The sequence below is a fragment of the Nomia melanderi genome, chromosome 3 (assembly GCF_051020985.1).
Source record: "Nomia melanderi isolate GNS246 chromosome 3, iyNomMela1, whole genome shotgun sequence".
Taxonomy (NCBI): Eukaryota; Metazoa; Arthropoda; class Insecta; order Hymenoptera; family Halictidae; genus Nomia; species Nomia melanderi.
In genome coordinates, this window is record NC_135001.1 from 13,929,960 (window position 1) to 13,956,810 (window position 26,851).

At 32.2% G+C, this 26,851-nt stretch overlaps 4 protein-coding genes across 15 annotated transcripts; all 4 read right to left on the reverse strand.

Moving 5' to 3' along the window:
- Positions 1 to 108: 108 nt before the first annotated feature.
- LOC116432919 (uncharacterized) lies at positions 109 to 8,378 on the reverse strand. Of its 6 annotated transcripts, none has more exons than XM_031990425.2 (7): positions 8,268 to 8,378; positions 5,974 to 6,086; positions 5,671 to 5,889; positions 5,022 to 5,440; positions 3,668 to 4,373; positions 3,253 to 3,487; positions 109 to 2,947 (listed from the first exon to the last, which is right to left on the reverse strand). In XM_031990425.2, the coding sequence occupies exons 2-7, from the start codon at positions 6,082 to 6,084 to the stop codon at positions 2,742 to 2,744; spliced, it is 1,896 nt and encodes a 631-aa protein (XP_031846285.2). In that variant the 5' UTR covers positions 6,085 to 6,086; positions 8,268 to 8,378; the 3' UTR covers positions 109 to 2,741. The 6 variants fall into 6 exon arrangements, with proteins under 6 accessions (XP_031846285.2, XP_031846282.2, XP_031846283.2 ...); XM_031990422.2 differs by lacking the exon at positions 8,268 to 8,378 and adding an exon at positions 7,815 to 8,251; XM_031990423.2 differs by lacking the exon at positions 8,268 to 8,378 and adding an exon at positions 7,787 to 8,251.
- Positions 8,379 to 9,229: 851 nt separating this feature from the next.
- LOC116432922 (uncharacterized) lies at positions 9,230 to 13,964 on the reverse strand. Of its 5 annotated transcripts, XM_031990433.2 has the most exons (7): positions 11,698 to 11,977; positions 11,569 to 11,609; positions 11,265 to 11,452; positions 11,020 to 11,196; positions 10,476 to 10,956; positions 10,283 to 10,342; positions 9,230 to 10,035 (listed from the first exon to the last, which is right to left on the reverse strand). In XM_031990433.2, exons 3-7 carry the CDS (start codon positions 11,445 to 11,447, stop codon positions 9,647 to 9,649), a joined length of 1,290 nt encoding a protein of 429 aa, XP_031846293.1. In that variant the 5' UTR covers positions 11,448 to 11,452; positions 11,569 to 11,609; positions 11,698 to 11,977; the 3' UTR covers positions 9,230 to 9,646. The 5 variants fall into 5 exon arrangements, 4 of the variants coding, with proteins under 4 accessions (XP_031846293.1, XP_031846294.1, XP_031846292.1 ...); XM_031990434.2 differs by lacking the exon at positions 11,569 to 11,609 and having other exon boundaries at positions 10,476 to 10,953; XM_031990432.2 differs by having other exon boundaries at positions 11,569 to 11,977.
- Positions 13,864 to 21,956, reverse strand: Taf1 (TATA-box binding protein associated factor 1). Of its 2 annotated transcripts, none has more exons than XM_031990413.2 (18): positions 21,257 to 21,956; positions 20,710 to 21,119; positions 20,379 to 20,624; positions 20,169 to 20,288; positions 19,905 to 20,077; positions 19,413 to 19,811; positions 19,100 to 19,340; positions 18,644 to 19,002; positions 18,314 to 18,576; positions 17,856 to 18,217; positions 16,536 to 17,756; positions 16,214 to 16,456; positions 15,693 to 16,131; positions 15,466 to 15,608; positions 15,244 to 15,381; positions 15,029 to 15,164; positions 14,736 to 14,948; positions 13,864 to 14,668 (listed from the first exon to the last, which is right to left on the reverse strand). In XM_031990413.2, exons 1-18 carry the CDS (start codon positions 21,603 to 21,605, stop codon positions 14,457 to 14,459), a joined length of 5,667 nt encoding a protein of 1,888 aa, XP_031846273.1. In that variant the 5' UTR covers positions 21,606 to 21,956; the 3' UTR covers positions 13,864 to 14,456. The 2 variants fall into 2 exon arrangements, with proteins under 2 accessions (XP_031846273.1, XP_031846272.1); XM_031990412.2 differs by having other exon boundaries at positions 19,905 to 20,086.
- A 695-nt stretch (positions 21,957 to 22,651) lies between these two features.
- Positions 22,652 to 24,024, reverse strand: Sumo (Small ubiquitin like modifier). Of its 2 annotated transcripts, XM_031990328.2 has the most exons (4): positions 23,930 to 24,024; positions 23,784 to 23,854; positions 23,588 to 23,713; positions 22,652 to 23,404 (listed from the first exon to the last, which is right to left on the reverse strand). In XM_031990328.2, exons 2-4 carry the CDS (start codon positions 23,799 to 23,801, stop codon positions 23,270 to 23,272), a joined length of 279 nt encoding a protein of 92 aa, XP_031846188.1. In that variant the 5' UTR covers positions 23,802 to 23,854; positions 23,930 to 24,024; the 3' UTR covers positions 22,652 to 23,269. The 2 variants fall into 2 exon arrangements, with proteins under 2 accessions (XP_031846188.1, XP_031846187.1); XM_031990327.2 differs by having other exon boundaries at positions 23,784 to 24,000.
- Between the last annotated feature and the right edge of the window lie 2,827 nt (positions 24,025 to 26,851).

Sequence of the window (26,851 nt, forward strand, 5' to 3'; positions counted from 1 at the left end):
GATAATTTGAGTTATTATACTTCAAAATTTAATTGCACTATACTTCATTTAGTTGAAAATTCCGCCGATCTCCGCTTCCCAATAAATTACGAGCAGCTGTTTATCCAACTACTTACAAACACTAAATCGTCATACTGTGCATTATACTTTGTACTCATTATCAGCCATCAGAGCGTCTGAAATCAGTGGCTGATAATTCTCGGTTATTTCTACACTAGGAAGCGACGAATGCGTCTGAACTCGCGTACACTGCCGCTCCAAAGATGGAGGTCACTTACTCGATGATTAATGAATTCCCATTTTTTTAGTGGAAAAAAACAAACAAAAGTTAGAAATTTTTTGCATTTCCAGTCGATACCTAGAAGGTAGTCAATTAAAAGGTAAATATTAACATCTTCGTTAAATTAAAGTAGAAGAAAATATTTTGGGAAAAGGTATTTACCACACAAAACAATGGAACAAAGAGTCATTGAAGATTCACTCAAGATACGTTTTTCTTGTAATGCGATTATAACTCGAATTGAAGTAAACGTCCATTTTTCAAATAATTAGGTCAAATTACAAATTTCTACCGGTAGAAATTATAGTTTTCGAAGAAAACTATGTGACTACAAAGGTATATTAATAAGTAAGTGTAAAGCAGTTTAGCGATAGTAATTATCTTAAAAAAGAATAAATTTGAGGACAAAAAATAAGTGATTTCTAACTTTCGAACGATGTTGTGTGAATTCATCGATTCAATTAAAAACGAATTCGATGGACAATAATTAGATCCTTCAATTGACAATTGAACAAAGTACCTTTTTTGATTTATTAAGAATAAACTTCCGTTTAGTTAATATATGGTCATGATGTTTGATATTTTCCTATTTACAAATTTTCTGTAGAAATCGTGATTTCTGTGAATGTTGGACTTATGACACTTTTCAAGTAAAGAGCTCGATTGAAGTAATATGCAATTCTACACTTTTGCCTTGCAATGTCCAGTGACTAGTCAAAGAATTGAAACTTGGCTATAAAGACGGTATAATGATGCCTGCATTGTTATAACGGAACGTCCCAACTGTGATTGTATCCATTTTTAAATAAAAAAAAGTTAGGAAAATTTTGAACTTGGAAGTCTGTGTGACAAGTATTCAGGGCGGCATAAACGCGTAATTACAATAATTAAAAACAAGTAATCCGTTCTTCGTTAGAATTTAATATTACAGAATATATACAGCGATTGAAAAATGCAAAAAAAGAACCGACCTAGCTAATGTTTACATACTTCTTTAAAGATTTTTCGAAATATTTAAATGTAGACGAATTTAATGGTACAAACGATGCTATGAATTTTCTGCAACGTATTTTTCTAGCTATTGTGGCTTCGTTTAAAGGTATAGGTTGATCGATAAATAGTAGTCATTTTCTTAATATTTTCATAACATTTAACGTTTAATAAAAACATATTTTCTAAGAATGTACAGACCATTTTACAAAATGGCACACAAGTTTAGCCTAGATTTATCCTGCTCGTATCAGTGAAAAACTAATTTTCATCTGAGAAAAGTGTTTTTTATTTAAGGTAAAAAATGATACCACTGTTATGTTATAATTTTTTTTCTTTTATTCATTTACTTGAGTAAAGATCGCGAGCTCCACGAAATTTCTTTATATCTGTTAATTTTCCAAAAATTGCCAATGACCGTAAAAAATCGTATTTACTGAAATTAAACCCCAATTTCTGAATTCCACTTCCGTGGTTAAGTTGTAAAATGGTTGCTGACAAAAACTCAACTATCTTGAATGTAAGTGAGTGAGCGTCACTAAAAGAATATACTCTCGCATACACTATTTTATTAAAAATATATGTATATGTATAAATGATCGTATTATACGAACAATATTTATGTACATGTGAAATTAGTTTCATTATTATAACGAAGGGTATATAAACATGCTTCCAAATATAAACTAGTCAACGATGGCAATCAAATTGTCACATTACGTTAATAGCGTTAAATCTTTCATAGGAACGTTGAATCGATATTCGAATTACATTCGACGAAAGAGGGTGTTTCCATTTTTCGCGACAAAATTTAATATTCTTTCCTATTGTCCAATAATGTTACTACGGAATTAAAAGCTTTGAATGTCGATGGGCAAATATATTCGAAAAAATCGAATAAAAACAATGAACATGAAATGATAATCAATTATAGTTATACAGTTGCGATATAATCCTTGACCTGCAGTGTCGAAAATGTTAACAAGCTTAACGAACAATAGAACACTCTGTCAATTGCCCAAACTTTGTATTACGTTGCGCATTGTTGCGAGAAAAAGAAATTGTTAAAATGTCTGTATATATACATGCGAACGTGTATATTTATATAAATATATACATACAATATACGACTACCTGCATAGTTCAGTGGCTATTTTCTATAACCTTTAATCGCTGCATAGATGCATGTATTTACCTACATGCTTCTTTATAGTTATAATAACACAATTATTATATCGACAACTCGTAACAAGTGACATTATAGCTGTAACTTCCGTCTGTTATTAATATTACAAACCAATCTTTTTAAAAATTAAGTAACATTCTATATTTTTCTCTACTTCCTTTGATTTTCGGAAGTTAAAAAAAAATTTTAAATTACATATTTTTATTATCGATTGTATTTCCCGTTTGAGGACAAATTTCTTCCCCGAAATTAGTAGAAATTATTTTTCAAAAAAGTTCTTTACTTCTAGTGTCTAAACGAAATGTTAGGACTAGCTGGGCTAGGAGACGAATTGCGACTTGGAGGCCTGGGAACACCGACCACGTCTGCAAGGTTCTCCACGCTTTTCGGGAAAGTCCTAGTGATTATAGAATGCTCAGGTCCAATCAACGCATCACCCATCACACCCATGCGTATTGCTGTCCCATACCTATGTAGAGTAATGGACATATCTAAAAATGATTAATATCAGCCTATTATTAAATTGCATAATTATATATACCTACAACTATTGAAAGTCTTATCAAATATCTAAAAAGAGTATCGTCTTAGTTTCAGAATAGCTGTAAGCAAAAATTCATCAAAGTGAAACATGCATAGACACAGATAAAAATGAAAAAATGCTGTATTTTCGAAAACTTCAATAGTTTATGATTTGTACATTGTTTGTCGAGTATGCTGCAAATTCTACGTGGATTAATGTAATGTCATATCAACAAATTTATGAGATTATTAATCAAGTTGTGACTATACTTACTGCAGTTGCCTTGAGGTGGTCTCCAATACATTACAGTCTCGACACCTTCCACAAGTAAATCTCCGTCCACGTGTGTCAAAGACAGAGAATACCTTCTGGTCAACTGGTTTAGCATTACTTTTAGCAAAAGAGAAGGTAAGCAAGAGGAAATAAGCCCGTTAGACGCTTCCGCCGCAGTAATGGCATATATTGCTCGCTGTTTCGCTCTTGCCTCTCGCACATTCTTCCGGATGACCTAAGAAAATATATTTTACAATTAAATTTAAATTAAATTATTGGAAAATAATATTTTTAAAAATAACTAACTAGAAAAATTATTCAAAAATTGTTATTGTTGTTGTTGTTGTTATTAATTGTTAAAGTAAAAGTGGAAATGTTCACTTTTATCAATAAGTGGACACCAATGTCTACAAACCTGTAAAATTTCAACCAAATCATCCTCGAGCAACGGTGTCCTCGTAGGCAACGCGAGACACAAGATTCCTTTAGCTTCGTGATTCTGCACAAATATCGCTCGTTGCCTGACAAACTTTCCAGTAGCGAGAACATCGTCCGGTATCCGGACGTTGGAGTGCCGAAAATACTCCTTAAGAGCATCCACGGTAGCAGTCAACAGAATTTCAGCCTCGGTAGCACCCGTTATATTCGAAATTTTCCTGAGAACTTCCAGTTCCACTTCGTCCGACCAGGCTACCACCTTTCTTCCGCAAGGAGACGTGGTCTGTAAGCGATTGGTTTGCGGATGTTTTAGAAATAATTCTTCCAAAATCATTTTCGGAGCTTTGATCGTTATCCAAAATATAGAAAGCACTTCCATAGCAGCTTGCAACATTAACGGAAGATAATACCACAGCATAGCGGTTAGCGTGTCTGGATAATGGTGTTTATGGCGAGATCTTAGAGCTTTTAGTTCCGTTACAAACAGTATAGGTGTCTTCAGGGTTATTATCACTGTCAAATACCAGAACCAAAGGATAGCGTCGAAGAAAGCATTCACGGGGTTCATGGACTTCAGTAGCGCACGGAAGATCACTTTAAACCCGAAGTTCCTTTTGGATGCTTCCTTTTGGAGGGTGGATAGGATATTAAATACCCCGGACATTTCCCCTTTCTGGTACCGCCTAAGATAAAGAAGAAATTGTTAATGTTTCAAGAATGTTTGATGCTATTGATATTAAGAGAATTAATATCTATTTTCCATATTTGAATTCACGAAAAGGATTTAATATATTATCGTTTGAAAGTTACTATTTTGATTAAATAGTTTCTTGCGTTTAAACACCTGTATACGTGTAATTACTATGTCTATATCCTTTTCTTCGTATTGAGATACTAGCAAATCAAAAATATTATTTATGCCAATAGATTAAATAATTTAGCTTATTTGTTTAAAAACTTCATATGCTCCATATATCTTAGTCTTTGAGTTATGGATGACTAAACAAAATGTACGAAGTGTTTGTACCTCAATATGCACTACTGCACCTTTTAGTGTGTCTTGGCCTTATCTAATACGTATGAATAATATCCATTGATACAAATAAGTCAGTTTTATGTTGTCGCTATCTTATTTTCGCAAATTCTCTTTAAAACTTGACGAGAATTTATGAGATATGAAAATTGGTTTCACTGTTTTACTGTTTAATACTTCATTAAAGCTGTTTTCATTCTATGCTAGGTTGAAGACGTTGCATTTGTGATAAATCATGTGAAGGAAAAATGAACTAATCCGTTAATGACTTTTCCCAATCAAAATTTTTATTCTATACCTTATCGCCTCCTTCAGCGAGCAAACCAGTACTATTATGCCAATTTTTGTACACTGAAATATACCGATCTGCTTTTTCAGAATCTCTGGCCGCTCGTTCGGGTCATTGTTATATAGAAACTCGTTCCAGTAATTGGTAAAGCTTTCCGTCAGCTTTTGATATAGCTTTGGTAGTGCTGATGGTTGAGCGTAAAGATTCATAAAAGGTGATTCGGCCTCCTGGCAAGTCCAATTTTCGGCGGAATATTTTAATGGTAGAAAGTCCGCCAAAATTAGATGTTCTTGACGTAGAAGCAGATGATGAGCCCTTATTAGACAGACTTGACACTCTTCGCCGCGAATGAAACAATTTATCACGTGCACTTGCCATGGCGGTTGCCCAGATGGAAAGAATTTCGACGTAAGATCGCTGACGTACTCCTGAAATTCATCGATATAATTACTATTAATTAGAGTACAAACTTACTTTGATTCTAAAAATATTACAAATTGAATTCTATTAAAACTTATTCTTTTTCTTAGTCATCTTCAGAAATAGATTTAGTGGTTGATTTACAACAAACTAAATAATAAGGTTTGTAAGAAATTTATTTAAAGTTAGCTTTTTGAATACTGAGACAGACTGAAATTAAAGATTTTCTTCAACCAACCTGAATATTTGATTCCGTAATCGGGCGACCTCGGAAAGAACATGGTGAATTCAACAGATGATTGTCCACCGAAAAACCATCAATATCCTTCCACACATAAAGACCCCATCTCGTCGACAAGCCAGCGCGCAGGAATCTCTTGGACGATGTCAAGTGCATTAAATGCCCTCGAATACCTTCCGCGATTGAACGGCCTTGAATCAGCAAAGTATAAATGCCCTAAATTTGCGACAAGCCCACGAGTTACAAAACATCAGAACGTTAACACCGACAATCGGTCATCCAACGATCGTTTAAACCTACGTGATTACGAAACTGGTCCAAAATCGTTCGAATGCTGTTCTCCTCCACAACGACGACGTTCGGATATTTCCATTTCACGAAACGTATCCAGGCCTGCTTCGACCATGTCATGACTTCATTAAATAAAACACAGAACACGAAAAGAATTAAAATTAAAATCTACGAGGTTTATTGTTTTTTCTTTATATCAGATTAGCATGAAAGTTTGCAGTAATTTTAAAATACAGTGTAAAATGAAGTTACTGGATTCCAAAGTTATTTCGATTAGTTAATGCAGTCATCGATGTATTGTGTACGCCTTCGATAAAATGTGTTGAAATTAAAAGTAATTAAATAATTACAGGGAAAGAGAAATTATTAGTTCGCATTAATTATTATTTTAGATGTTTATGGTCTACAAAGTTTGAAACTAGACATCTCAAACAAATTTATTCGTAAATTTTTTTGTTACAAGGATTCTAATAAATATAAAATAACTAGAAAATTCTAATAAATTTCATATTGTTGAGGAATATAAAAAACCAGAAAGTAACGAAGATTGTTAGATAGACTTTTTCTACAGAGCTAATAGCTGTCGAATAATTTTGAGCCGGCAATTTAGGTGAATTACCTTGTACATTTAACATTGAATCATGAACTTGGAAGACACAAATTCTTTTCCTCTATTATCTGTCTTTTTGTGTTTACAAAAATTCCATAATATTTTGTTATCTGAACCAGACATAACTATACATACAAACCGGTCGATGTTATACAAGTCACTTCTTATCATTCGACGTGAATTTTAGTATAAAAGTTCAAAACTGAACATCCAGACACCACGTGCACTAGGTCTACCGAAGAAGCAACTTCTTAGCAATGAAGCAACATTGTACCGTAATATAAATAACAATAAAAATTAATTTTAGTAATAAACTGCTACTCAGAAAGTTTATCAACCCTAACTACATACATTTACACTTTATATCCGCTAATAGCTAACAACGACCACACAAACACAAATACGGCAAATTCAACTTGATACAATAGCAGACAAAGCCAGTATCAGAAGAGAAAAGGAAAAAGGTTACACAATAACGATAACGACAATCGAACGCCACAAAATTTCATTACGCATCACTGTTAAACTTCGACATAAATGCTATTGTTTATGACAATTACGTGAGTGTAATTATTTGTTTCAATTATATTATCTGATTAGTTTTACCTTACTCGTAGGTTTTGAACAATTCGAAAAGCGAATTGTGATATGCGAAAAGAAGTATAGAAAAATGATGAAATTACAGATCGATAACGAAGTAATTTGATAAAATTGAATACAATTAAATATAAATTCTACTGTTTATATAGAACTTGATGTGGATATGGAGCAGAAAAATACATGTAAATGAAATTCATATCAATATTATATCAAATAACGATTGACAGCACAATTATTTAATTACTCCAACGCCACATCGTCAGTTTGATTTATATACTCGACATTCTGTCGCACATACGAAACAAACGCGAACGAGCCAGAGAGGTCACACTTAATAGTCTAGAAACCAGCAAAATAGCAATTTAAATCAAAAACTTCGAATAAAAAGCTAAAGAAAAGAAACCGGTATCTTATTCCCAATTTAATAAACATACAAGTTTCAACGTGCAAAAACAATGTTCCATTTCAAACGAAAAAAAAGAAGAAAAGTGTATGCTTAACTCTGTATTATTCAAACGGAACAATAAAGGAATGTTTTCATCTCCGATCGCGAGCATGTCATCGCACCATTATCATCTAACTATCCGCGGAACGGTCATCGACGATAATTACCCGGATAAACAAGAAGAAAGACCGGTACCAGTAGGACCAACAGTAACAAACTGATGGTCAGATGGAACAGGAGCGAGATACCGAGGATATCCACGAAGTTGAACGCGATCATGATCCCCAGTGGTCTTTTTCACCCTTGTGTTCACCCAACACTGTTCTCCTGAACAAAGTCGCATTCACCGGAAACGGATCGATCACTGTTACAGTTTCCTGGATGACTGACCGAAATTCAATAGAAATCGCCGTTGCGTTTTGGAGAATCCGCGGCTACTACTGATCGGCGCACTGGCCGATTATGTTCGATGAGCTGACCTCCCGACCCTTTGGAGAACGCCAGCCAGACGCTGCCGTCGATGGCACTGTCCTCCTCTTGGCCGTGCCCTCTTTTTCCCGCCCGTCCCTCACTAGCAAATGAATTATCCGGGATTCGCGAGATTCGCCAGAGAATCGAGCCGAGCTGATTTATCGACTACCAACTTACCCGATTGAATTGCGGTTTAATTATAGGCGACCGCCACAGATAATCGCTGGATCTCCGCCGGCCTTTGGTCCAGATTAACAAATTGCGACGAGAAGGAAAGCGAATCTCCCGAGAACGTCGCATCGTCATTATTTTTCTTCTTTTCTTTCCTTTTTGGCGAAAGGAAGTTCCGTGGTTTTGGTTGATAAAACGCGACGATCCGGATTCGGTGTTATCGGGGAGTTTTCGATCGAGCGAATCTGTGAGAAGATGATGCATGCAGAGTTTGTAGGATACACTACTTAAAAGCGGTTGTTTGCGATGATTCAGTTTTATTCACGTAGAAATGTGCGTATGCATATATCTTTCAATACAGTGTTGCATGATGCGAAAGTTATTCAATTTGTCAGTGTCTGAAAAATGGAATATGTATAATATGACTTATATTGCAGTAAGCATTTTAAGTTTTTTGTTTATTCTATATGGTTTAGAAATGGAAGGTTTAAAAAACGTTTTTACTTGTTTACTTATTTTATATGATTTGAATGAAATAATCCTGTGAAATAGAGTAAGACTGTTGCATTTCTGTTATTCACAAATAAATGTAATACGTTGTTAAGTTTTCTTTGTTATTATACATTTGTTTGAAATCCAGGGTATGAATTACATTGGTGATCGAATATTTTTGTGACTGGCCGTATTAATAATAAACAACAACGACCTAAAGAAAGTTGTTACAACTACGGCTCTGTTAGACATCTCTCCACCCCCGTTCGACAGAAGAAAAAGAACTGGTGATAACGTAGCTTCTGGGACATATCGATGTAACAGTGTTCGTTTAAATGTCACGTTCCATCGCGAAATTATTGTAATTTGTATATTTTTTTATGCGGTATAGTAAAAAGTTAAAAACAGGCTCTTTTAGCGTTTGGAAAAAGTGTATCAATAACCAATTGTTGTATAAAGAAACACAGAAATTAATTTCGGTTGATCGTTATATTTTATTAAAAATGTATATTTACAAAATTCTGTACCAATATACATGTATATATTTACACTCGATGTCTTACAAAAAAAGTAACTTGGTATATATAAAATATGTCATTGTTCATAATTTCTAGTGGTCAAGAGGTATAATCTAAGTAATAAAATGGATAATACGCTTCTCTAAATTCACAGAATCCTTTAATTAAACATTCTGTAAATAAAGAGTGTTAAATAGTTTTAGAAATCTTTCTCGTCGCTAATGCACAGTAGTCAGAACACTCGATTATAAATAAAACTGTGCCCATAATATAGCATTACGCCAAATCGCAATTTTTTGTATTTAATGTTATGTTTTTATGTTATATTTTTATAACACAGTAAAACGTCGTCATTGTTATTTTTGCGTTTCATTTTCATACTCCACTATACTCGAGTGGCTTATTAGGTTTGTCTCGTTTAGCATTATGATAAAGATACGAATGTACACGTAGGCTGTTGCTGTTCTTGTATTTATTACCACAAAGCTTACACGTCAGACTTTCAAGAGGTCCGTGGATATAACGGACATGTAGTTTAAGATTTTCCTTACGGGTGAAGTGACGAAGACACCATGGACACGAATACATTCGAATCACTTTTCCCCTATCCATGCGCAACGTTGGTCCCAGCTCGGATACAACACGCAATGTTGTTTCTAAAGGTAGAGTATTATTGGAAATACCTTTCACTGTTCGTCGACCTTTACCATGACAGCCTGATTCGTATGTGAACTCATTTTGAAGACCAGACATGTTAGTTAGACCTAATTGAAGAAAAAATGTAAATAAAGTAAAATCTTATCTTATTTTACATTACCCACGAAGTAATTCAATGAATATTTCTTACGAAAAATGTACACTTTAGATTATTTTTTATATTTATGAATGCAAAATATTATTATACGTATTGAGCCAAAATAGTGAGAAATGATTAAATAACAATTGAGCAACATCATATAAAGAATAATTAAGCATAATAATAACTTAATATATTTAGTTATTTAAACGTACCAACTGATTGAGTTTGCGTATTCTGATCATAAGAAACTAATTGCATATCTGGCATACAATCTGTAAAAAAACATATTTATTTTAATTTTCTTTGATTTTAATCATTATTAGTACAGGTAACAGTGGTAACAAATACTATAAACATAATAATAATTCAATGAATCAAATTTTTGATATCAAATTTTTTATATACCTTTCCTATGTAAATTTTCTTCAGGTTTATAAAATGGTTCTTTGGAATATGTTGTATATACTGTTTCTGGTTCAATATCAAGTGTATAATCTAGTGGTTCTTGTTTAGGTGATTCTGTATAACCAGTATCAGCTGTACAATCTAATGGTTCCTCTTCATTACTTTGTACCTCTATACTTTTACAATTATTATTTTGCGGTATATTTATATTTTGCATATTATAAACTAAGTCAGAAGTAGAATCTTGATGATAATATGTATCACTGGCTGTTGCAGTTTTTTGTATAAATTCTTTATTATGATGTTCTCCGCTCGATGAAGTATCTTGAGTTTCAGATTGTAGATCCACTTCCACTGTTTCTTTTGGTTTCTCAAAAGCAGATGCATTTAAATCCGATACATCAAAATTAATACTCTTCTTGTCCATATTAAACAAGTGATCCAATTGTTCTGCATCTTCTGAAAGACTCTCCCCTAACTTCTAAAAATATAAAAAACAGTTCCTGGCGCTATACATTTAAATGTTGGATCTTCGCTAACATACCTCTTCAGATTCTGTAGTTAACCCTTTTATCTGTAAAGTCTCCGCTACTTTTAGAAAACTTGCTATGTCTTCTTGCTTAATGTTTACTTCGCCTTGATACATAAAGTGAAGCATTGCTGATAAATCACGATAATTGACATCTTTTAAAATTACAATTGGATGTTTACAGGAGTTGCCCTACATTGATAGAACAATTTTAATGTTTTGAAACTAAGAACATAAAAATAAAATATATTGAAATATACCTTAAAAAGTTCTCTGAAGTATGTACTACAAACTGATAATATTAACTTATGTGCACGTAATATTTGACCTTCTGCAGCTAATGTTACATCAACTAGCTGCTCATCATTTAATAACGTATATAATCCAGATGATAAATTTCTTGGAAAACTATTCCAAACCAATGAAAACTGTTCTCCAGACATTATTTCTATAAAATTATTTAGCAAATGATTGTACTGTTATTAATATACTACATCAAGGTACTATTTATGTTAGTGAAGCTTTCTTACTATTCATGCATTATAATTAGTCACTAATATTTACCATAGAATTAAGTATTATATAAAAACTGTGTTATATTAAAACTGTGGAAATTACAGTCATCATAAAAAAATGTATTAATACTATGTAAAATAAAAGCAATAAACATTATAAATCATTTAAAAAGTTAACCTTTATTAAAGCGCAATTTCACGATAAGAGGAAAACAATCCACCGAACGCTTCAACTCGTTCGTTATGTAAACAATACGATTTTAATAATTACAAGTTGCATATACTACAAAAATCACTTTAATTTCATTGTCACAATCTTCTTTTCGATTTTTAAATAAGTATAAAGAATCATTTCACCTAATTTTAAACAGTTCATGACAAAATCTAAAATTACAATTTATAGTTTACAAAACAAATATTTCACGAATCAAAAAGTGTTTAGAGCGGTCTAAGATGGACGAACATATGAATTATTCGAGATATGGATAATTGTCGCGCCATTTATTTGTATCCGAATTTTAATTTTACCCGCATAATTTTTTATAGAAAATTACAGTGTAAAAAATTATATTTTTCATACTTAAATGTTAATATTATTGATAATTTTTGTTTAGTATATCAAATTATGCAACATAGTACATAATAAATATTGGAACAGCCATCTTGTCGATGAAAGTAATTTATTTATGTATTATGATATGTATATCAATTATAAAGATACATTTTGAGCAAGAAAATAAAAACTGGTAATAACATTAAATTAAATTTCATCTACTATTGTTTAGAACCATATTTTATTATTTTAAAATAAAATGTCGAAGCAAACAGAGATTTTAATCTAGTATAATAAGAATATTAATATTACTTAATAGTGCAGTTTATTTATTAATGATCAGAAACTGTCATCTGATTATATTTAAAATATATTTATATTTCATTTTCATCGTCATCGACTTCACGTAATCGGAAACATTTCCATAGACCATAACGAGCTTCCCAATCTACAAAAAACAAGTCTGGCTTATCCCAAAGAATATGATGTGCCGCAAAATTATATTGAGATTGAATAGGTGGATTCAAATGTGGAGCCCATTGTGCTCTTTCCAGCATAACTTTGTTTACATATTCATAAAATACTTTGGCTTTATGAATCCAACATAAAAGAGACATAATTGCTATTATTGTGGCATGTAAGTGATAAGATATTTCAAGTTGATCTTTTTGTTGTTTCAGAGTTATGTCTTGCAAATTCATTATGAGGCAGACTATAGCTGCTGCTGTAAAACCACACGGAACTTCTATTGCAACCAAACAAATAGTGCAATACGTTGTTTCTAAATTCATACGTGATGTGCAATGATTTACAAGACTTTTTAAAAGACTATCATGTAGAATTTCCCTATGAAGCTTACAAAACAGTTTATCTTCTTTAAGACACTCTCCTATTGTCAAATCAAATTGAGTGTTCTCAAAAAATATTTTAGGTGTATCAAAATTCATTTTATTTTCTTTTCTATCAAGTAAATATTGCATTACTCTATTACCTAATAAACTTGTTATTTTACTTTTTGATGCTATCATTTCCATGAGCAATGGAAACACTTTTGGTGTTAAAGTCTTTTCGTATAATATAACTTCATGCATATAAGCTGTATATTCAAGCGTGCTACCAAATTCCAAGATAATGTCATCAGTCATTCCTGTTTCGACAGCCCATGAACACATATACTGCACTATGACCAGAAGATGATCATTGTATAGATGTTTGACCATATTTATAATGCAAACTTCTAAGCCTTTCTTAATCATTCCATATGACATAATATGACTAGTTGATTTTGTTGCCGTTACACTTATGTAAAAAAGGTTTAGAATTCTTTCAATGACTAATATTGTATCATAAGTATCTGGCCAATCATATACATCTAATAGTTCATACAATATTCTTATAATTCTTCTTGTATCTTCCATATTAATGTTTGGGTCTTCAATTTTGTCCCATATTGTATGAAACATTAATACTCCGCTAACACCATTTTCTAATAAATTACATAATATTTTGAAACATAGAGTTTCAAACTCCCAAAGTTTGTCTTCATAAATTGTATTGATTACCGCTTGTAAAATTTCCTTTGGCTTTTGAGGAATATATATTTGTAACAAAGTGTTGTAACATTCTTTAGCGAGTCGACGTTTTCGTCGTCGTTTCCATTCGCATATGTTATCAGTGTTGTATAATGTTTCATAATATAAAAAAAGTTTAAGAGTACATATAATTATGTTGTTTGGTTCATAATTCAATAGTTGTTCTTGTAATGCACTTTTTGCTATACTTGATACGTGGTTTAGTATTTTATCCTGATCTCGTAATGAGTTTTTAGTCATAATTGAACATGCTTTATGTATGTAATCTATTTTACTCTTTAACTCTTGACTTGTAATCATTACGAAATGATATTACATTTAAATAATATGAAACGTTACAAACATAATTTTGGTTAAAAACATGTTCTTCAATAAACATAACTGAATATGCAGTTTTGATGCGTTTTCAATATATAAAAAAATACATTTATCTACATTATGTGGTTATTTTGTTTTTATAATCTTCATACCTGTTTACCTTCGATAAAAGAAACAAATTACATGAATGTACACATAGAACTTAAAAAAAATCTTCATTATGTATTTACATGTGTGTATCCATAACATTTACAGATATGCATTGAAAAACCTACATTATTTTCCTATTTTTTACAAAATAAAATCATACATCACATAATTTCAAATATTGAAATTCAATTATCCTTATGAGAAATAAATATATCTTTTTTCATTACATTTTGTAATATTTATATATATATATGTATATATATAAATCTTTTGATTTTAGAAATAAAGTAACAAGATTATTGCTTAAAACGAATAACAACCTCCTTAGAACCACAAGTCACCACCTACGTCTTCTTCTGGTTGTGACAATTGTTGTGTTTTTTGTTTTTGCTGTGTACTGTTTTCTGCCTCATCATCACTTTCTGATACAGCCAGATCATCTTGAATTTTATTTTCACTTTTTTCATCTCTAGCTGGTAAACCAGCCAGTAAGAAGTCCGAAGGGTCGTAATTTGGATCGACATCCATGCTTTCATCTGTGATTAAGGAAAATATGATTTGTAAATTTAATTAATTTAATATTTTATTTCTTATATTACCTACCTTGTTGAAGCAATTGTTGGTCCGCCATATAAAAACCGACATTACCCAATTGTACCATTGCTTCCGCCGCTTGTTGACTATCATCGTCTGCTAGTACTACTCCGCCTTCGCGTACTTCATTCAGTTCAAGCGTTTCCATTTCCGCATGTTCAGATTGTTCATCTGTACCAAATGGAACTTCATCGAATTCATCTTCACTGGAGAATTGCAAATCTAAAATAAAACAATTGTGTCATATTTTGAAGCAAAAATAGTGTATAAATTCAATAATTAAATCCTAATGTTTGCGTTACCCTCTTCGAGAACATCTTTTTTCTTGGAATTTACACTTCTGCTACCATCACCTTCTAAATCTCCTTCTACATCTACAAAATCGAAGTCCTCTATATTCGATTTTCCAAACGGATTCTCTGGAGAACTTGTTTGACTCTATAAAAGATAACAATCAATTAATTTAATTAATACAGTAATAAGATGAATTTGCAAATTTGATCGAATACAGAAGTACCCCTCTGAATTCCGGCTCCACAATAGTATAATTCTCTTCGTCGGCACCAAGCCAAGAAGGATCTATGTCTGCTTGTTCCATTGCACGTTTTTGAACTAATAATATATTATTTTCTAATTGTGTCAAGTGTTCATCGTACTGAAAAATATAAATTAATAATGATTATGACGTACAATTTAAATAAAGTATAGTAATCATGCAAGTGAATATCTGTTTATCTACCTCATCTAAAGTTTCTTTACAAACTTTTACAAGCATCTCAGCTTTATTTGTATACACAGACTCTTTTCCATTATATATTGTACAATTTTCCAAGATCTGTTCAATATCTCTGAGAAACTCATGTCGATTATGATATTTGTGTGCTAAATCAAAATAATTTAATCAATATCCTATGTATAATAAAGTTAATGCTGCTATATTTTTGTTAATAATGTAAACAAACTTACCAGACACTTTTTTCGATATAGTTTCTAAATCCATGGGTCTTTTTATTACAGTATAATAATCCTTTACCAACTTTTTATTTACCGGTTTCAAGAATGGCCAAGCTTCTGTCATAGATTTCAGTTTATTATTAACAACATTATCCAAAATAAACGTTAAAGCAACTTGATCATTGTCATCAAGAAGGGGATTAATAGCTTTCTCTAATCTCATTAGACGATCCTCTTTTTCGCCAAGTCTTTCTACACAAGTTTCCAACATACGTTTAGCAGCCACAGTTAATGAACTTTTTGCTCCATTATACAATGTTGAGTTTTCTACGATTTGATTGACATCGGCCAAAAACTCTTCTCGACTTTGATACTTTTTCAACCTTAAATTTTCACGTATAGTTTGTAAATCCATAGGTCTTTGAATAATCTTATAGTAATCAGGAACAGCCTAATAAAGTTTGAGAATATATATTAAAAGTATAATTTTTAAAAAATAGTATGAAATTGATTCTATTAGAAATAAATTGTACTTTAGCATTAACAGGAAACAAGAAAGGCTGAACATCAGGTAAATCTCGCATTTCATTTAGAATGCTTTCTAGCATTGTAGACATAACAACAACAGGATCAGTTCTACGTCTATTAGCAGGCCTTTGTTGTCGCTTAAGATAATCACAGTGATCATCTCCAGTTGTTCTTCTTCGTTTCTTAGAGTTTACAGCTTCTTTAGGTACTTTTAATAATAATGTGCGTCTCTTCATTTCTTCAGCATGCTATATGAAGTAAAATTATGGAACAATATACTATACCATTAACACTGTTTAGAATTACTATATGTATTAAACAAGGTACCTTAATTAATTTAGACGACAATTTTACTTTAGTTCCATCTACATTAACAAGGTCTTGGTCATCTGTGTTAAGCTGCTTTTCAATTTCTTCTTCTTGTTCTTCAGTCATTGCAACATTTACCGGTGCTGTAGTTATACTGTTCTGGTACAATGGACAGGCTTTATTTGTACGCATATGACCTACATTACCACAAGCACCGCATTTCAATTTAAGATCTGGTTTAAGTTTAGGTTTCTTACGTTTGGAAGGAGAAATTTCAGGTTTAGGATGTTTAGAAGCAGGAGATGTGGATTGGAAAGAGTTACAGAATGGAAGGATACTGCTGGATGATGTGGTGGTCGGGGTATTGGTATTACTACGGTCGAATATGTTATTTGATGACAAGTTATTTCCTGTCAGAGAACCACCCAGCATCCGTTCTCTTTCTTGATTCCGTTTAATTCTACGTAATTGTTCTTGAATTCTTCTTTTCTCTCTCTTCATTTCTTCTTTCTGCGCCTCGTCTAGAGTCGCGAACTGTTTGATAAATGCTTCATCCTTTGAGTTCCTAATTTTTATATATGTATCTATCACTGCCGGTTTTCTAACCAGTTCTACCCTTGTAAATTCTTTTCCTTCTGGATTTCTAAATGTTCGATAAATCTTAAGAACCCTACCCTGTTGTGCATTGAAGTTATTCACAGGACTATCTTCCTCATCATCTTTCTTCTTTTCCTTACCCTTTTTGTCTTGTTCTTGAACTTCGCCCATCAACATTTTTCGTAACTCGTGTCGCTGTTGCTCTTCTCGTTCGAGAGACAACTGAGTACTAGTTTTTTTATTAGAAAGCATGTTTTCTATGTTCTTACCCATTTCTTCTATATCGGAACTATCTTCTTCCGAGCTCTCACCCTCGTCTGTACTTAACACCTCATTTGATGATAGTACACGATTTTGTAAATCAAATATTCTTTGACATTCCTCCTTATATCTTTCTTGATGTTCGGCAATAGAAAATCGATTTCCTCGTGAGAATTTAGTCATACCTTCTTCCCCAGCCTTGGCTTTTTCAGTGGATAACGTTCTAACCACATCTATAACTTCCCATCGTGATAACTTTTTAATTTCTTCTTCGGGAACACCAAATTTACGAAGTAACGCTTTTGCGTTATTTAAAGATAGTCTCCTTAAATCTGCATCCGTTCCAGTAACGGTCCTCTTTGGTTGCGCTTCTTGTTCCTCCTAATTAATGTTTCAAAAGAAATATCGATTACAATAAAGACAATATATTTCAGATCTTTAAAACAGAATTACGAAATTTTTTAAACATGTAGCAATTACCTTGCTTATTGTTGGTTTATTTGGTACTCTGACATAAGAAAATCCTTCACCGCATCCTGTTGGATCTGCTGGTCCTGCTAGTTGCAACAAGCACTTGCCTTTCATAGCCTGAATGTATGCTCGAGTTGTATTCCAAGGTGCAACTTTTACTTCATCATCCATTTTTAATTGCATTTCTTCATCATCATCATCTTGTGGAGTAAACAAGAATTTTTCACCATAACCTGCATCTTTCAATCTTTGTTCTGCGGCAATCATACTGAAATAAGCGCAACACTGTTCCGGAGATACCATTGCTCTTATTTCTTCCTCTGTTGGTAACCTAAAGTCTGGCTTTATGACCCACCAATTGGAATCCATTCCTAATATAAAAGAATTTAAGACATTCTTTCAACTTGTTATAATATGTTTTCAATTTATTATGATAAGTATATATATGGAAATGTATATATAAATACCGGTTCTCTTGAAATCTGCGCATAGTTTCAAGCGTTTTCTAATACTACTTTCACTATGCGAAGGAAATGCCTTTTTAATGTCATCCATTCTAATACGTCGAGGAGTATCTCGAGATTTCCAAAATAATCTGTATATGAATACTTGTAAAAAATCCCTAACGAAGTTGTTGGCTCTTTTAGAATTAGGACCGGGTACTTCATACAGTGGGCATTCTTGTCCAGCTACAAATAAAGCATCCACTTCTCTAATATAATATTGTTGCCTGCATAAAAATATTCGTTATATTAGATTATAATTGCAAAATCAAAATGTAAGTATAATTATAATACCTTGTTCTGATGACTAAGAAATCTGTCTCTGGAATTTTATGTTCATAGATTGGTGCTCTGTACATGTTATTTTCAATTGCTTGTATACTTTGACCAGGTGTTAAAATTCCAAGGAATGGACTGGTATGCGCATATGCAGTTTCACCATATTTATACTTCTGTGGTCCTTGATCTTTACCCGCCTTTCTTTTATAATAATTTTTCACTTTAGAGCACATGCCTACTTGATTCATTAAAGGTGGATGTTCTTCAGAGAATTCAATGAGTACCACTTCACCATCTTTACCACTTAAATCTTCAGGTGTTCTCATAAAGAAGACATCACCTCCACCAGATGCAATTCTTTCTTGCTCTCTTTGCTAGTTTACAAGAAAAATTAAATATGCCACATTTTTTTATGTAACAAATAATGAAAAAAAAGATCTTAAATGCATGAAAGTAATAAACAATACACACTTTAGCTTTCTTCTTGATGTGTTTCACCAAAGGCAAAACGGAATGAGGTCCAGGATGTGCAAGTGGACCATGACTAAATCTTCTTAAAGGTGGTCTATGGAAGTTTCGAAGTCGCATTTGTCCCATATGAGTTTGTACAAATGGAACACGCAATTCTACCACAGGTGTACTATGCTGTATTAAGTTTCCACCTCCAACCTTCAATCGTAATGTTGTTTCTGATGACCGTGGCATATAATATCTAAAAACCAAGGGAATTATCAGATTTTGTTTATAATATAAAATAATATTTAGTGTTCTAATATAAACTTACGTATCATTCGAAATATTGAATGGATCTCTGTCTGGTGATTTTGGCGGTGGAGGCGGCGTATCTTCTTCCAAGACATTAATCACTCCAGCTTTCCCAAGTAACAATTTGCTTTTTTTAACATGTGGATGTGGTATCTTTACTTTTGGTTGAGGGCCATTATCTTTATGAAGCAGTGCAGGGTCTATGTCGTCAGGAATACCAAGAACAATATTTTCGTCGTTTGGATCTAACGTAAGAATTTTAGGCTTTGGTATCTTTCTCATGTTTTCGGGATCCCAAATTACTTCCTCTTCCCAAAGTCCATATACCAATTCTTCGTTTTCTACAGGAAAAATAGAATACCAAGTATCATCATAATTTTCTTCCCGTGTCTGTTGTTGATTTCCCTTATTTATATTCCTGTTGAAATTTCATAAAGCAAGTAAATATGATAAATGATGTAAATAATATTGTACTTTCAAACTGTGTCGAAAATTAAATTCTATTCCTTACATTTTATTTTTCTGACTCTGCATGTGTAAAGGTGTGGTAATTTGTGAAGTAGCTAATCGAACGTTTGCAGCAACTGGAACTGGTGCACCTTTTCCTGGTTGACTAAATGCTTGAGCAGTTCTATTTCCACTAGATGGTACCCAGCCAGCTGCATTATTTTTACTATTCAGTTTCTGTAACACCTTAGAATAGATTTAGGTCCTTAGTTAGAAGGTCCCGCATAAGATTTAGCACAATACTTTGTATCCAAATAATATTACATACTTTGTGTTTTATGTCATCACCATTCCAGATGACATCATCTTCCCAATGTAATTGTGACACCATTAAAAATGCATCATCAGAAAATTCTTCATCTCTATCTTTATCATTCTGCTCCTCTGTCTATTAGAAACACAATAACAACACTTTCTATGATAAATTGAACTTCTCGAATAATCTAATATAATATTTCTAGCATATGTAATTCTGTACCTTGTCTGTCAGCTTAAATCCATAATTAAAACCATCTCCAGTTTCTGGCACTTGAAGCATGTCATACCAAAGCTGTGCAGGTCCGAACCGCCAATCTGCTACTTTTGGTCCCATATCTCCATTTTCTCCGGTTTCACCTGTTTTACCAGTTTGTTCTTTGTCTTCTACTGGTAACAGTAACTTATTTTCATCATCAGAACAACACACATCTGGAGTTGGATCTGGACCATAATTCATTACCCAACCCTAATACAATAATTTTATAATAAAATGTAAACCTACTATTATTTTCAAATTAAATTATAATACATGCTGTATGCTTGTTATATACCTTAAATTTTGGTTTTTTCTCATCTTGATCAGAACCAGAATCCGAGTCTCTAACATCGTGATGACGTTTTTTTTTCCGCCGTTTCTTAACACCCCTCCATATTTGTGGAAGACTGCTAGGCTTCCCTGGACCAAATAGTCTTGAAAATCTTAATACTTTATTAGCACGAAAGTCAGGAAATAATTCAGCAACATCAACATTAGAATATTTTGATGGCAGCATAGATGCAAGAGGTGTTTCTAATTTCCTTTGCCGTGCAGCTTCCGCCTCTTCTGCTGTAAGTGCTTCCTTTTCTTCTGGTACTGGAGGAGGAGGCATTAATTGTGTATCAGATTTGTTAATAACTTCTTCGTCATCAGCATCATAATCATTTTCTTTTTCACTTCTTCGTTCAAATGTATCTTGCTTATCTAGATACAAAAGTAATACATGACAATAAATTCATGAATTAACATTGTATATTCGTATAATTTGATCATATAAATATTATATAAAATAAAATAAATAATTTTTAATCTTTAACATATTAAATAATCATCATACTTACTATTTTCCTCATTTAGATCATCTGCTAATTCATTTATATCAGAGAAATCAAGAGCACTGGGTGACTTTTCGACATAATTTGTATCCTTCTCGTTTATAGTTTCTGTTTCCTCTAAAAGTTTATCATCTTGTTCATTATCCTTTTCATCGGTGGTATTTTCATTAGGCATCATTTCTCGAATTAACGAGCTTAAGCCAAGACGACTAAGCGAAGCCAAATGTTGTTTAGCTTCTGGATCAAGAATATCATCTTCCAATTGGCCATTGTCATCAATGTTGCCAAAAAGGAAACCAGTCATATTGATTCCAGACATTAAATCCTTATCACTTTCTTCCTCGGAATTAGCCATTTTATATTATTAAAATGTCAAACGGATTAATATATCAGTAATTTATTTAATAAAATTATCCTGTCTGAATGCACAGTAGATCACCATCGACAATACATATCAATTTCGTAGCTTTAATAGCGAATATATCAAAATATCACATACATATATGTTTATTTACGGTATCTCATATTTATAAATGCTTTATATTTACAATTACTATTATTATATACAAAGCTCTGTTAATTACAAAGTTACAGTAAGTTAACGTTTTGTTTACGTAAACCTCAACCATTTGCCATGTTCTCGAACATGACAATACATAGATAGGATACTATACCCACGTTTAATGTCTGTGCACGAAACACACAGTTATCCATGGTACCTACCTATATAGATACTTCTCCTACCCAAGGGACACTATGAACAATAATATTGCCATCTATGTTGCAATATTCTATGACACAAAATGTTATAGTACTAGAAAGAGTTGAAAAGGGCACCATTTGGGCTAGTGACTATTTGGTACCACGTGAAAGGGAGGGAAAGGGATAATTATGACCGCCACTGTTAAACTATAATAAAAGAAAATATATTTTATGTTGTTTGTTTACAATAAACGAGATCAATTTTGTAATATATTTTTACATCTATATCTTAAGGATCATAAATGAACAAATGAAAGGAATAAATTAATTTATCTTTTATTATATTTAAAATATTTATTAATAAATATTTAGTATATTAAATCTAAAACTATGATAATATGTAATATTTAATATTAAGTACGTACTTTATAATATTACGTTAACATTCAAAGAAAATCTACAGTAATAACAACTAATAATTTCATGTAGAAAAGATAAGACACAATTTATTTTTGTTCATATACAAAGTAATATTAATTTTATGAAAGGTAAAAGTAAGTGTAATGTTAATACTAAGATTGAGTTATAAAATGTAAAACAAATTTTTATGAATGTTTTAGATATAGCTACATTATTAAATATTAATAATGCTTTTTATCATTTTCCTACCTATACACTGTTGTAAGAAATGAAAATACCTAAAAAAGATGAAATTTATTACGTCAATATGAGACTTTACATTGTAGCCATTCATGAAAACCATTTACAAAGAATTTCATATTTTGTAATATACATGTATTTGTATAATGTAGATGTTTTTTGTTCTATGTGGGGCAAATGCAAGAGACAAGTGATGTGTCTCAATTTCTGTTGTATCGCTAACAATAACAGAGCAGTAAGCCTGTATTTCAGTATTTTCAATCAAATTATCAATCATAATAGAAAAAATGTTTTACAATGTTTCTAGAATTTATCAATCTTGTGACTGGATAAAGGCAAAATATAACCAAACACTCTGCATGATAATATAGTGCGAAAAATATAAAAAAATTTTTAAATCATCTTATGATATGAGATGATACAGAAGAATATATGTATGTAGATTACTATTCAGATGAAGCGAACAACTGATTTAAAATGCATATTAATATTAGGTTTGGTATGTAAAAGTGTAAACAACTTTTTCACATTATATTATAAAACAAAGTAGTTTGTTGTATTAGGAAAGATAAAAAATAATTCACGTTTTCTTTTTCGAAGTAAGCACTGGAACAGAAGTTTCTTTTTACTTAAACTATTGAAGGACAATCTTAAATCTCAACACAATCCTCCTGTCTGTTGCTGATAAACTTCTATTGTGTCTCCTTCTTCCATTTCAAGTGTTGTTGGTGTATCTAATTCATTTATGGGTTGACCATCAAATCTAAATCTTACTGCTGCAATCGCTAAACCCTGTTAAAATATAAGTTAATTGTAATAAAAACACATGAACTTTAATCTCTATTTTTCACATGCAATAAGAATGTGCGAATAAAAGAAGAAATGTTATATTTTTGATACTTTTATTAAGAATGAAATGGTACAATGTCAAATTGCCTAATATCAGAGAATAATAATAAATCATATAAAACTCACCACACGATCACAATAAGCATTCATTAATTTCCTGAGTGGTGTGTGCTTTTTAATTTTAAATTGAACTACTGCACTGTCTTGTCCCAATACTTTTAAATTTATGTGTTCCGATTCTGTTTTAGTTTCCTGTAAAAACGTACATTCTTCAATTATCATTCATCGTTGCAGTATCGGCTTTGAGGTTACAAAGCGTTACCTTCTTTTCGTCAGACATGTTTACAGTTTATAACGAATTTTCTGTTATGTCAATAATTAATAATAGTATTGCTGTAAATTAAATGTCAGACTACACACCGGACTACCAGTAATCCTTACAAACAAACGCTTAAACGAGCAACTCACAATAATCCCGCTCCTGCCTTTATAGCTATAATCACAACGTTTCCATCTTACACAAGTAGCATAGTATCATAGAAAGTTATTGGTATACACGCATTTTAAAAACCTAACATGATGGTGATTAATAAACTCTTCTAGGGAATTTTATTTTTTTGCTTGGCACATGGTTGTCTGGGATTGGATTGTAATTTAGTGAAATATAAGTGTCAAATTTTATTCTATTACCGTGTCATATGAATGTGCTTTTAAAATAGTGTAGTATTATATTATTACATCAATTAAAAACGAATTTCAAAAATACTTCATATATAAATTTTAAATTTATAAATACATTCATAGATACATAGCATGTTTAGTCGCGTTCAAAGACAAATAATAATTAATTTAGAATTGCTAGAGTTTTAAATTTATTTTCAAGAAGGCAGTCTATGTTTATAATAGGAGTGTATAATTGGGAAATCAAGAGCTCCATAGTGACTTTCTCCTTAAGGAGAGTTACCCTCTCCATACTGCTTTTATCTGTTTGTATTTAACACTACATAGATCTGCTCTCATATATAACACAGGCAGCTCCAAGAGTAGTGGTAAGCAGTGTGGAAACGCAGCTTGCGAGTTACTAACGTGAGGGGAGTAAGTTAGGTATCTCTAGTCTATGAGAAGAATGAAAAATATTTGAAACTGAGGCATTATTTACGACAGAAAATATATACGATAGAAAACAAATTTCTGTATAATTCCGTTTCATTTCGTCGTATTCGATTTTGCTTCCGTCCTTTGTGGTTACCGTACGCCAATAATGACCATGCGTCGAAAGCACGAACATCGTGAGTGGAAGAGTCTCCTTACCGCTGTGCACTTGTAAACCTCTGGTCGCTTTGGCTACCGTGAAAGCAGACTGTAGCTTCGTGTGTTAGAAGTTTTGAGCATGGCAACATTGTAACGGATACGTTTGTACCTATATTGTTTTACCATATTTACTACCTGGTCAGCTTCGATCATTTTGCCTGATGTAGTTTCTTTATTGACCGGTTTCTAGGTATAGAGGGCAGAGCAAAATCTCCGATTTCTTACACAATCGGTAATTTAGAACATGTGACACCATAAGCTTGCAATGTCTATCTTATACCTCGTCTGTGGTAAAACACATGTAGCAGAAATGAAGTATATAGCTAATTCAATTTCTATTAACAAGCCTAAAATCTTGTACTATCGGTAATATCGAGTGCGACACCGAAATGGTACAATGGTACCAAGTTGCAACGTCTGTACGTATCTTAAGCTGCGTATCCCTTCCTTATCAACTGTACAGTTGTGTTGATATAATGTTTCCGACGTTACCTACTGGACTTAAACTTTTATGCTTGGAATCATATTTCGAAGAATGCATGTGAGTATCGTGTTTCGAATGTGAAAAGAAGAAATATTTTGTTAATAAAGAGACTAAGTCTGAAAAATGGAAGAATATATGTTTACGAGGGAATAAATAATTTAATTTTGTCATTTTTGAAAAATGTATCCAGATTAATGTGGTATACATTAAAAAGAAGAAACAATAATAGAGATATCATTAGAAAGTCTCGTCATTTATTTCATGAAACATTTTTTCACTTCTCTCTGCTTGAATTGTTATTTGTTATCCGACTCTATTCATATCAATGCATTTATCATGATATGTAACCTATACACGGCGATCAATGCCTAGGGCAGGAGCATTTGTAGCAGTCAAAAACCCGATAACAGCGCGTTGTTTGAGTCGCATGTTCGAAAGATACTATATTCTACCAACGGTCACCTGGAATTAGATGGTGCTCATAAGTTCAAGGTTGTGTATAATGGAGGGGATATACTAGTACTCACTACAGAAAGCAAAAGTACAGCACAGCGGGAGAAACTCATTAATCCTTCTCCGTAAATATGGCGCATCAGATATTTGTGACTACTGCAATTGTATATTTCACATGAAGAAACTGAAATTAACACTATGGACATTATCGTTTAAAGTTATAAGACATGACTAGATTGCGAATTTTTATTATACAAAATACATGTACACATAAAAACATATAAAGTATTCAAAGTATTATATATAATTAGATTTTTATAATTATTATTAATCTATTATTATTATTCTTATTACTATTAATCTAATTATGATTACAAATGATAAAAAATTTGAATTTGTATAAGGATCCGCAATGTAGACATGACGTTGCGTTTAATAACTCAGTGACTCTTTTTATGTAATGAATGGTAGATGGCGAATCGTTGACGAATTCGGACTCTTTTACGCGAAGAGTGAAAGGAAACTTACTTATTTATTCAATAAAAGTTTGGAACAATGCAGTTTCTATTAATTCACAAACGTAAATATTTTTATAAATATATTTATTATATAAAGTGGAGACCCCTGCAGGTGGATAGAAATTGAATTCCACCGACCTCCCTTCCTAATTCTAAGTCTTATGTTCAACGCACTTATTACTATCGCGCTTAGTAATACTCTCACGGCGGCTGTTTTCTTTCTTGAGCCTGAAATGAAGTATCCCTCAGCGGACGATCGATGTCTTCTTTCGCACGCTTAATTCTAACTTAGTTTACTTAACGAATAACTTAACCCCTTGCCGTACAACGACGAGTGAGACTCGCGATGAAGATTTCTAGACCAATTTAACAACAATCAATGTTGTTCATTATTTACGGATCAAAACTAATAACTATTTTGCTATTATCAATTTATTATCTTCAAATGAAATTTCCACTTCATGTAGAACAGAAAATTTTGGTGCATTTCTTCCATATTGTTGATAGTAAAATATTACACGAGCTTAGTAGCGAAAGTAAATAGTATGCCAAGGGGATAAACTATACAATCATCGCAGTGGTAAAGGGGGTGACTCAAGGAAGGAGTCCTTGATTCGAGTATGA

Bases quoted from the DNA above. Each gene is read 5' to 3' on its own strand.
- LOC116432919 (XM_031990422.2), bottom strand. From the start codon at position 7,962: ATGCGACTTTGTTCAGGAGAACAGTGTTGGGTGAACACAAGGGTGAAA. The intron at 6,087-7,814 runs GTACCGGTCTTT...TATTTAATGAAG, and splicing joins TGTTACTGTTGGTCCTACTG to TCATGACATGGTCGAAGCAG. The intron at 5,441-5,670 runs GTTGGTTGAAGA...GATGAATTTCAG, and splicing joins TTACGGAATCAAATATTCAG to GAGTACGTCAGCGATCTTAC.
- LOC116432922 (XM_031990433.2), bottom strand. From the start codon at position 11,447: ATGTCTGGAGAACAGTTTTCATTGGTTTGGAATAGTTTTCCAAGAAAT. The intron at 10,957-11,019 runs GTATGTTAGCGA...TTATATTTTTAG, and splicing joins TAACTACAGAATCTGAAGAG to AAGTTAGGGGAGAGTCTTTC. The intron at 10,036-10,282 runs GTACGTTTAAAT...TTCTTCAATTAG, and splicing joins TACGCAAACTCAATCAGTTG to GTCTAACTAACATGTCTGGT.
- Taf1 (XM_031990412.2), bottom strand. From the start codon at position 21,605: ATGGCTAATTCCGAGGAAGAAAGTGATAAGGATTTAATGTCTGGAATC. The intron at 15,382-15,465 runs GTAGATAAACAG...TATATTTTTCAG, and splicing joins GTAAAGAAACTTTAGATGAG to TACGATGAACACTTGACACA. The intron at 15,165-15,243 runs GTACTTCTGTAT...TATCTTTTATAG, and splicing joins TGGAGCCGGAATTCAGAGGG to AGTCAAACAAGTTCTCCAGA.
- Sumo (XM_031990328.2), bottom strand. The intron at 23,405-23,587 runs GTGAGTTTTATA...ATATTTTAACAG, and splicing joins ATGCTTATTGTGATCGTGTG to GGTTTAGCGATTGCAGCAGT.